General features: G+C 33.9%; 1 protein-coding gene across 1 annotated transcript in view; it reads left to right on the top strand.

The window, feature by feature from the left end:
* LOC126819283 (inactive tyrosine-protein kinase transmembrane receptor ROR1) overlaps positions 1-6631 on the top strand; it is a 247167-nt gene extending 240536 nt beyond the window's left edge. The window contains exons 11-14 of the mRNA XM_056100080.1: positions 476-598; positions 1119-1256; positions 2180-2290; positions 4549-6631. Of these exons, the coding sequence (XP_055956055.1) occupies positions 476-598; positions 1119-1256; positions 2180-2290; positions 4549-6245 (2069 nt within the window). The 3' untranslated portion in view covers positions 6246-6631. The remainder of the gene's footprint in view (positions 1-475; positions 599-1118; positions 1257-2179; positions 2291-4548) is intronic.
* Positions 6632-12044: the final 5413 nt, after the last annotated feature.

Raw genomic sequence — 12044 nt, 5'->3', positions numbered from 1 at the left:
CATGAGGATGGACAGGCGACCCTACTCCTTGTCACGTAAAACCAGAGAATCGAAACCAAACCAGTTAACTCAATAACAGACCGTATGATACAACAGGCACATGCTAACCTACTTTTAGCAGACTTTTAGATAGGAGTTAATGTATAGCCCCCTCCATTAAGAAATCCTGCATATGTGTAGGGTCATTAATCCGAAGCAACAAATATACAGGTCACAGTTCAATGGAATACAATTACTGCTTATTACTGAGCAACGTTTCGACTAGGCTTCTCTAGTCATTATCAAGCTATGATAAAATATAAAATACAATATATACATTAAGAAACAACACTTGGTTAATGTTGGCCAGCATTGAATACTGTGTGGCGCCTTTATTTCAGAAATCCAGCATTAACTCTAATTTTATCTCTTTCTCTCTTTAAGAGTAAATATATTCAATATCAATCTTTATTAAATATATGTTTATATTTTGCAGGTAATCGGTTATTACCTGATTGTAGTAAATTAGCCGATCCAGGTACACCTGAAGGTGATAATTGTATCAGAATAGGAGTAGTAAATAAACGATTTAATAATAAAAATAGAAAAACTAATACAGGTAAGTTTATCACAATATTTATTATTTAAGGGATTCATGATATTGGGGTGAACTGACTAACTCACATTATAGTCACACTCTTTTTATATTCAAAATGAACTGAAATGGGGGTTTAATATCCTGGGCCCTTATTCACGAAAACTTAAACTAAGATAAAATCGAAATTTTAAGAAATACTGCAATTTGATTGGTTGACCAGTAAAATCAATTTGCATATATCCAATGAAGTTGCAGTATTTCTTAAAATTTCGATTTTATCTTAGTTTAAGTTTTCGTGAATAAGGGCCCTGATTTTTAGCACTTATAAAGGTAAGGAAGATGGGCATATGCCATTCAGTGTTCTGTCAGCGAAATTTTGCCTGGGCAGCACCCTTTCCGGCTTCTCTTCATCAAAATCTAACTAATTAATCTTCTTTCAAAATAAAGCACAAATGAAAACACTAGACTTCAGTTTTCCATCCCATCTGAAGGGCTAGATCATTATATAATGTATAGTGATATACTATTGTATTAATTATAGATGATCCAGATTGTTATAATGGTACTGGTAGTTCTTATAACGGTAAAACAAGTCGAACTAAATCAGGTCACACCTGTCAATCCTGGACATCAAATAAACCACATCAACATTTCTACTCTGCTAGATATCCTGAATTGGGTAAGTTTTTAAAAATCCTCAAAGTGTTGCACATACAACTTCTCCAGTACTAAGCAAATGATTTAATATTTATTATTCATTGCACACAGATTGAATCTGTTATGCATTGTGAATAAACACTCTTTGCTTTGGACACCGTCTAATCAGAATTTGACCAAAGTACACTAGGAACTTCCCAGAAAGTCATGTGCCACTTCCGATGTCCAATGGGCAACATAAGAGAAAGAAGATTAGAAGAAATACCTGTAGAATGTCAGATGCAGGACTTACTTTTATATAACTTTTTACAGTGCACTCACTCTTTTCCAAATTATCCCCCAACCTCTTGAATAATTCCTTTATTCAATTCTCCATATTTCATTGGGTATCCACATGACAGAGGAAAAAACACTGTATGTTCTCAGGGGTTAAGTATGTCTCGTAAACCATTTCTGAGGCATTTAGTAATTGAAGTGGATATGCACAGGTCCTAGCTGGTGCTATTACTGAGTATGTCTCGTAAATCATTTCTAAAGGCATTTGGTAATTGAACTGGATATGCACAGGACATAGCTGATATTGTTTATTACTGAGTGAAATGTCGAATAGGATGCTCGTTCTCTCTCTAGTCTGGAGAACCACAGTGGCTCAGTGGGTAAGATGCTGGCTCGCTAGTCTAGTACGATAAAAAGCATAGTCTTGATCATCCATTTCATGATTAAATTATGAATGGACGTCGAGCAGCAAATGGGATCATAATCCAGTAAATATTGCAGGCTAGCGATGCCATCAAGAGTTGATTGTGGTCTGGATAAGTTAATTAATATCTAATTAATAATTTCGATAACATTTCAGGCCTAAAGAAAGACCCTGCAATTGGCAGATTTAACTCTTCCATAATGTATGTTTAATACAAAAATTAATTTTGTATTTTTTCTTTGTAGCAAAAGATGGTCATAACTACTGTCGTAACCCTGGTAATGAGGAATCGGAACCATGGTGTTTTACCACCAATAAAAATGTGGTAAAAGAAATGTGTGACATCCCAAAATGTGGTAAGATTTTTTTTTCTGTATGTCCAGGTGATTTCCCTTTTTAAACTGTTATCTGAAAACCAACATTTCATCAAAAAATTGAGAAATCTATAAAATAAGCTTATGGTTTGGGATAGATTGGAAATTTTGTTGTGTTAGGGGTTTTTTTTGTTGATAAAATAAGCCTGTGGTTTGGGATAGATTGGAAATTTTGTTGTGTTAGTGTTTTTTTTTGTTGATAAAATTTTTGATTAAGCCCTTGTTGAAATATATATATATATATATATATAGAGAGAGAGAGAGAGAGAGAGAGAGAGAGAAAAAAAATGGGGTTTAATGTCTACTTTACACAAACTAACATATGGTTCAATTTTAGTTCATTAATTCACTTGCGCGTATGGGTATTTAGAGTGGGAGGAAACCGGAGGACCCGGTGAAAACCCACGAGGTGGGACAGGCGACCCTACTCCTTGTCATGCACAAGCAGGAAATCGAAACCACTCCACTTGACTCAATGACAGATCTTATGATTTCATGCGCACGTGTTACACCACTAGACCACTAACAGGTACAGCGTGCATGTAAAAGATCCCTTGACAGTTGGAATTCGATATAAAAGTAGGCCATAGTTCAGTTGCCCAGCCAAAATTTCCCACATAGCACACTGTATGGTGTATGCTTGTCTTCATTTACCCTGTTGGAGCAGAACAGTAAGACATTAAACCCCATTTCATTTTATTTCGGAATCAAAATCTCTCAAATGACTATCGAAGGCTTTAATGTCTACAGATAAAAAGAAAATTAGAACCATATTTTATAACATTAGCATACAGAGAGATATACTTTAGTTTTAGGTGAAGACTTTTGAAGTAGATTTTTACTGCTTTAAACTTAGTGTTAAGAGTTATCAAGTGTTTCACAGCGTTTAAAGACAGCTACTCTAGTAACTCTGAAGCACCAGTGAACATCATAACATTAAAAAAAATTGTCTCCAATATCAAAAGCCTTTGTTTGGATATAAAACTTTTGTAGTGTAATAAAGGCGTTAAGCTCTTAGTTTGTCGACTTTGTCCTTTGCTTGATAAGTCCTTTAATAGGTAATGTGTTTAGTTGGTCTGTATATAATTTATGATACCTGCGTGTGTATTAATATTGATATTAGGATAACCCTGGGTACAGGCAACCTGTGGTGTTTCTTAATACAAACCGATATTCGACATTCCTCTTAGCTTTTATAGCTGTCATTTCAAACCAGCCATTTAGCTTATGTTACCTCATAAACTCTTGTAGCACCCCACCAATTTTTTATTATTTAAACCTAAAATGGTTGAAAATTCAAGTCCAATAATAATATAATGTGAAGTGATCAGATTTCAGTTGAATTCTACACTATAATAATCTTTGTGTCATCTATAAATCTGCATCTCTAAACATTTAAATAACCCTAATATTCGCATGAAAAACAGGTTCAAACCTGGTGTATTATTATAATATGTAATATAATATTTAGAACAAATAGATATTATTAAAATTCATAAAGAAGGTATTTTAAACCGCAAATTAAAAATATGTTGATATCAAATTTAAGTCATTATATTACCTCACATTATGAAAATGATATTTCATAAAAATGAAATCGTTAGGGGTTATCGTCGCCTATAGTCTGTGCATTTTAAATAAAAAGTGTATTATTTAATTAGATATTTTTCTTACCTCAAATGATTTACACAGAAAAAAAGTTACTTTATGATTACTATATTTATGGCTTTTTGTAACATAAATTTTAATTTTATATAGATTTAATCATAATGTAATGTCTGTTCCTAGACATACAGGGGGGGGGGGGGGGTGAATGGCCGAATGGTTAGCATGTACGCGCTGTATCATAAGGTCTGTCATTGAGTCAACTGGCGTGGTTTTGATTTGCCTGTTGTACGTGACAAGGAGTAGGGTCGCCTGCCTAAACTCGTGGGTTTTCTCAGAGTCCTCCAGTTTCCTCCCACTGCTAAAGACCCCTACTCGCAAGCTAAAGACCCCTATGCTCAAGCAGACTGCTGAAATAAAATTGAACCATATGTTAGTCCTGAAATGAACTAATTTGTGTGGAGTGGACATTAAACCCCATTACTCTCTCTCCCCTAGACAGAAAAATGTCATCGTTAAAGAAAACAATGCACAGATTTAAAGATTGTATCATTTCTGTTTTTTTTTTAAAAATGCACAAAGGTAGTGATTAAATTTAGGAAAAATTACTAAAAAAATATTTTCTTTTTTTTTAGACACTTTACCAGCATTTAATTCTGGAAATCAAGGAACGAGTACCCATGTACCTGGTAAAGAAGGAAATAAATTGATGTTTATATTGGTCCCTGGTATAACAGTACCCCTAGCCCTAGCCTTACTCCTCGCTCTCGTCTGCTTCTGTCAAAGATCACGCAGCAACAACAGCAAGGGAAAAGTACCAAGTCGCAATGCAAACAACAGCCACGAGATGAGTCCGATAAATCCCAAGACTACCACTAGAGCTCGCGAGTTTCCTATGGGTAACGTGCGTTTTCTTCAAGAGTTAGGAGAAGGCGCATTTGGTAAAGTCTATAAAGGAGAATTGATGGGTCTTTACGGAGATAACACCATGACTAAAGTTGCCATAAAGACCCTCAAAGAAAACGCGGCAGCAAAGGTTCAAAATGATTTTCGGAGAGAAGTGGATCTAATGTCGGAAATGCGGCATCCTAATATAGTTTGTTTGCTGGGTGTGTCGATGAAACAGGATCCTATGTGTATGTTATTTGAATATATGACTCATGGCGACCTGCACGAATATCTGATCGCGCATAGCCCTCACTCGGATATTTCAAATCTGGAGGAAAGTGGTCAACAGAAAATCTTGGATTATTTGGATATGTTGCATATAGCCTCACAGATAGCGGCCGGAATGGAATATCTAGCAAGTCATCATTTCGTTCATCGTGATTTAGCGGCAAGGAATGTGCTTGTGGGAGATAACCTGATTATTAAGATTTCGGATTTCGGTTTATCGCGAGATATCTATTCGTCTGATTACTATCGTGTCCAAAGTAAATCTCTGTTGCCCGTTCGTTGGATGCCACCGGAGTCCATCATGTATGGAAAATTCACCACGGATAGCGATGTTTGGGCTTTTGGTGTTGTCCTCTGGGAAATCTTTAGCTTTGGTCTACAGCCTTATTATGGATTTTCAAATCAAGAAGTAATTGAGATGATTCGTTCGAGACAAATCCTGCCCTGTCCTGAAGATTGCCCGGCGAGAATTTATGGTCTGATGGTAGAATGTTGGCACGAGATGCCCAACAGACGACCTCCATTTAGAGAGATGCATGCCAGACTACGAGCCTGGAAAGGAGAAATCATGGCCAGTCAGAATCCTCACTGGAGTCTGTCTCAAAGTCAGTCAGCTCATTCAGGCAGTACCCACCAGAGTTCGCATAGTCAGCCGAGTCACCATAGCAGTACCGGGCCGAGTAATACCACGGCTGTGACAGGTCTAACGGGGAGTAGTAACACATCCGATCAGTTAATGCCTTATCCCCAGCAATACGCTCAACAAGCAGCGCCACAGCACATGATGCCACAACATCATCCTTTTATAGGCAATCAACCCGGAGCTCCCATGCAACCTGGTCATCCCCTGTATATGGCTCGTTTCCCCATGCCCCCTCCTTATAATGGAAATCAAGCTACGAAAGGGGCTAATACAGCTGGCTCCGTAGCCAGCTCCAAATCATCCAGCAGTACTTCGGCCTCTGAGACACCAACGAGACCCCAACAACCTACTAATAATAGTTCATTTAAAAATAACGGACAAAATCAACAACATAATTTTAATACAAATGGTCTAGCTGCGCCACCGCCAGTGTCTGTAGGTGATTGTAATCGCTTTAATAACCTAATGGCACATAATGTGTACATTCCTGATACACGGACTTCAGCAATATGACCAGTTACCTCCCTTGGGAGTTAATCGCTCGGTTAATAAATAAATAATTATACTTCTGTATAAATAAAACAATAACAAATTACAGAAATGTTTTACAAGTTGAGTTTTGTTTCAACTTAATACTTAATTATTGTTGGTGGTTGAAAAGTGCTTAGATTGTTTTTATTGTTATGTATTGGATATTCGTATAAAACATAGCGTGAAATATAACAACGTTACACAGTTCTCGCAGTCAGACTTTAACTCTTGAAGTTATCTATTGTGACTTGCGACTGTATAATAACGAAAGTTATTGACATTTTATAATGTGGTATGCAAGAAGAAGATTATTGTACAATAATTGTACGGAGGACTCGAAGATTAAAATATTACATTACAAACACTATTATTTGTGGTGCTAATCATTTTTCTCTTTATTATTATTTTTTTTTTTTCTTTCGTATTTTAATTGTAAAACAGAAATTTTATGCATCATTGCTGGAGCTTTTATTTTTCAAAGTTTACTAAATTTTGTTATTTTTAAACAATGAAATGATGAAACATACCAGTACATACTAACTGTCCATTTGAATTTCGAATTTACATTAATGGATTAAAGATCTTTAATTGTATCTCAATGGTAAAATTTTGAATGTAAAAATTATCTTTAAGGAGAACAGTTGAAGTATATTAATAGTTTTTTTTTTTTTATGAATAAAATGTATTTTAGTCATGCCAGTTTATAAATGGTATTATTGTGTAGATAAGGACCATTTTAATGGTATTTATGATTTTAAATATATATTATATTTTAATTGTATATAAACGTCAAAAAAACATCATTTCAGATACAAGATAATCAAAAAGAAAGCATGGGTAATATGAGCATGCATCGTGCGATGCATTACGATAGAGTTGTCCATATTGGTTCCACGATCTGGTACGTGCAGATACGTTCGGATATGTTTGGATACGACCAACACGATTGCTACGACTGGCCTCAATATAGGATAAGACTTGATAAGATCATCACGATTACTCCATGATTAAAACCATGATTTCAATCGCAGCACAAATCATGATAGTGGGAACCTAGCATTAGTATTAACTTCACCAGATTGGTTGAAATTTGAATTCCTATAACATTTTCAATCAATCAGATAGCTTCCGTTTTCAATTTTCAATCCATTTCCTGGGCTAAATATCTGTTCCCAACAATATAGGCTGAAATCTGTGCCGATGGTTTGACTTATGGCCCAGGTCCGAAAATTTGACAGGAATTTACCATCAACGTCCTGGCCAAGTTTTTTGACTTTCGGTTGGCCCTTTCACTGCCCACTTTTCTTTTTTGGATGCCAATGTTTGAAATGAAACATCTGTATTCCCGCTAGCTTTGTAAAACAAATTGTCTTGAAGAGCTAGAACAGTATACTGTGCACAGAGTCGGAAATATCCTTAGGCCAGTGCTGTTCGATTGATCAAGACTTGAATCTTCTCGCAATAGTTGCCTTGTATTACTAAGAAAGCAAGTTGAATTTAATTCTGGGACATCTGGGAGATATGATTGCGCTGTTGGAATGCCAAGACTTGATTCTTTTCACAATGATTGTCACGTATTACGAAAGCAAGTAAATAGAATTTAATTCTGGATTGACATTAAGTATAAAACAGTATAGATAATCTTGTATATTGAAATGATGATGTTTTTTGTATGTTACTGTTCATGTGATAATAAAGAGAGCAGTGGTTGTTAAACTATTTCTAATTAGCACATAATATAATCTTGTGTGTTGTTCGTTTTGTCGTCGTCGTCGTCGTTCATTTTAGTTGTCTATTTATTTTAATATCAAGTCAAACTTGCGTGCCTCAGTTTTAAAACAAAGCATAATAACCTTTCTTTTTTCTATTTTGTATGGATCTTTTTGTTTGTGTAGGTTTTTGTATTGTACATATTTAGCTGTAAACCTAGAGAGATTTTGAAAATGCACATTGAGGGGTCATATTCATGAGAAATACGTTTTATGGATACTACATTTTTCATTGACTGAAAGCTTCTATGTTGGACTCTCAGTTAATAATATGGTAGTGCTGTTAATATGTTCAGCAGTATCAGATTTTGATGGAAATTACCTTCAAAAGCATTTAAATGATTTTACATCAAAATAATGAAATGATTATCTATACTTACAATATGTAATCAGGGAGATCGTAATTTTTACATAAAAAAAAAAAAGATCAAAACTATTTTTTTGAATCTTACCCATTCTCATTTACAATTTTACATTTGTATCATTTTGATAATGTATTTATTATTTAGAATTTTTTTAAATTTAGAAAATGATTTCAGTACAATTTACATTTTAATGCTAGGATGCTTTAAAAAATTAAAGATAGATTTTTATTGCTATGATGACATCGCGATCTGAAAATTCAACAAACTTTGAGCTGATGAAACTACTATTTCTTAAAATCAATTTATAAAAGTTGTAAGAAAAATGAGTTTTTGTTTTGTTTTTGTGATTATTGTGTTTTTATCCACGATTGTAAACTAGTCATATATAGACAAAGACACTTTATTATAAATTGTAAAGAATTATTCAAATATGCATTTATAATACTACATGATATAATATAATGAAGGGTTGGTGGAAAATGCCCTCTGATGCCCTGTAGCAGGCCCCGAGTTCACATAGCATTCTCAGACTTAAGTTAAGAATTTAGTCAACTTTCAATCACTTGATTTATAAGAAATATCTTTGATCCAGAAACATAAATCTTTGCACAGAGTTTCTTATTGAAATCTGTGCTAGCCAACATGACAGGCACCAGAGAGATTGTGATTAATAACGAATGGTACCGGGAACCTAGCATAAGCCCAAGCCGTAGGTCTGGCTGTCTAAGCAGAGGCTTACTGATAGGTCTAATTTTTTACATATATCGAACCCAAGATGCCACCCATCGCCCTGCAATTCATGGTCCTGTTCTCTATGTGTAGAAGCATCTGGAGGCTTAAGGGCAACAGGGTTTTTAGAGGGTGTTTCACACCAACCATATAATAATGTGTGTGTTTATGATAAAGCTATCTTAAAAACAGATTGTAAACTTATTTCATTTTAAAACACATCTAGATATATTATAGATATTATTTATATTGTCAATTAAATATCAGGAAGAAAATTGTTTCAAGTCCTGCTGCAATATAACCTTATATATCTGTAAATAGCTAATAATATACAGTATGTCAAATACATTTTAGTAATATTCTACTTTCATTTTGCTCAGTATATATGATATGGATAAACAGAATGAACTGTAGAAGTACATATTTCTGGAGACAAAATGTTCATATAAATTACTTCGCAGTATTTCAGATTATGTAATTGTGTAGGAAAGCTTTAAAAGATATCATTTTCATTTTGCTTTCTAATAATATACATGTGAAAGTTTGATATGGATATTAGTTTTTATACGCCACATTGAAATGTGGACGTATATTGCCGTCGCCCCCGTCTGTCCGTCTGTCGGTCCGTCCGTCGGTCCGTCCATCGTCCACAATTTCTTGTGAACGCACTAACGCCAAAAGTTATCATCCGATCTTTCTGAAATTTACATGCATTATTTAAATTAGTGAAATGAAGAAGCCTATTGAATTTCAGCAATTTCCATTTATTACATCTAGAGTTATGGCCCTTGTTTCACTTTATTGAACCTTGTGAACGCTCTAACGGCAAAAGTTATCATTCGATCTTTGTGAAATTTATATGCATTATTAAGATTACTGAAACAAAGAAGCCTATTGAATTTCGGCAATTTCCCTTTATTACGTCTAGAGTTATGGCCCTTGTTTCACTTTATTGATCCTTGTGATCGCTCTCACGTCAAAAGTTATCATCCGATCTTTCTGAAAATTATATGCATTATTTAGATTGCTGAAACGAAGAAGCCTATTGAATTTCGGCAATTTCCGTTTATTACATCTAGAGTTATGGCCCTTGTTTCACTTTATTGATCCTTGTGAACGCTCTCACGTCAAAAGTTATCATCCAATCTTTCTGAAATTTATATGCATTATTTAGGTTACTGAAACGAAGAAGCCTATTGAATTTCAGCAATTTCCGTTTATTACTTCTAGAGTTTTGGGCCCTTGTTTCACTTTATTGATCCTTGTGGACGCTTCAACGCCAAAAGTTATGATTCGATCTTTGTGAAATTTATATGCATTATTTAGATTAGTGAAACGGAGAAGCCTATTGAATTTCAGCAATTTCCGTTCATTATTACGTCTAGAGTTATGGCCCTTGTTTCACTTTATTGATCCTTGTGAACGCTCTAACGCAAAAAGTTATCACCCGATCATTGTGAAATTTATATGCATGAATTAAATTAGTGAAACGAAAAAGCCTATTGAATTTCAGCAATTTACAATAATTACTTCTAGAGTTATTGCTCTTGTTTCACTTTGTTAAACCTTGTTTATGCTCGATTGATAATAGTTATCATCCGATATGTATGAAATTTATATGCATCATTTAAATTTGTGAAACAGGTCTATTGAATTTCAGCAATTTCTGTCAATAATTTCTAGAGTTATGGCGATTGTGAATGTTTGAATGACAAATGTGATCTGTATGAAATTTATATGCATAAATTAATATAACGAAAAAGCCTGTCAAATATCAATAATTTCTGTAGATTACTTCCAGAGTTAAGACCCTTGCTTCAGTTTGTAGAACCTTGTAAACCCTCAAACGACAAAATTTATAATCTGATCTGTATGGAACTGTCTTATAAAGGCTCCCAATTACCTACAAAGGAATAAATATGCGACAACCCTTGACGACCGCTCGGACGATTTAGCTGCTGTGGGCGTATGTTTTGTTGCCTGGCAACCTATCTTTATTTATTAACAGCATTTCATCACTAGATATTATAAAGTGAAAATTTATAAAGGCTCGCTTCCCCTAAAACGAAAATGCATAAGAATTAAATCTCAATGCACATAGTTTCAGCAACAAATTATAGCTGGGCACATTGCACTTGTGGAGAAATAGTAGGCTCTATTAATAATAATATGGGCCCAAATGATTTTGTTTTCTTTTTTTATTTTTGCAAATAATTTTACACATTAAATTTTATTCAGAATATTAGAAAACAGTACCAGTTTCAGTTCTGAACTAAAATTCAATCTATTCAGTGTACTTTATGCAGTTATCAAGTTTATGTACTTGGTTATAACTGTGATTTAAGTATCGGCCTTAACCTCAAGTTAATTTAAGTTTGGTCTTTGTACTATTGTTTTGTTAGATCCATTTTAGTCATATAAAATAAAGAATGGCTATTAAATTCAATAACTGAAGAATTCATATTGTGCCTTTAAGCCATTTGAAAAAATGAATTGTTAAATTATGTTGTAAAATATGTATGTTTGTTCTATGATTATTAGTTTGTTTGGAAATAATTAATTCATTAATAAAATTTGTGAAAAATAATCATTTATAAAAGATAATAGATTTTCGAAAGGCATAAAATAAATTTAGAAATCATTCAATAGTGAAATATTTCTTAAAAAATTATACAAAGTCTTCCTACTGAGATAGATTTCTGTTGTATATAAATAAAATAATATTTCTGCTTGTTGAAAATCTGGATATCGCCATTATTTTTGGTGTTAAAAGAGTTAATCATGATATAATATAATTTCTGCATGTATAACAAATGGAGCGCTATGTATTTAAGCATTGTACAGTTTAGCTATAAGTAAAAAAAGCAAACCGCATATCATACAGTTTTGCATGTACAGTGTAATATTAAGCATTGCTA

Source organism: Patella vulgata, chromosome 4, assembly GCF_932274485.2.
Source record: "Patella vulgata chromosome 4, xgPatVulg1.2, whole genome shotgun sequence".
Lineage (NCBI taxonomy): Eukaryota > Metazoa > Mollusca > Gastropoda > Patellidae > Patella > Patella vulgata.
The sequence above is the reverse complement of the archived record's forward strand: the minus strand, read 5'-3'. Positions and strand labels throughout refer to the sequence as shown.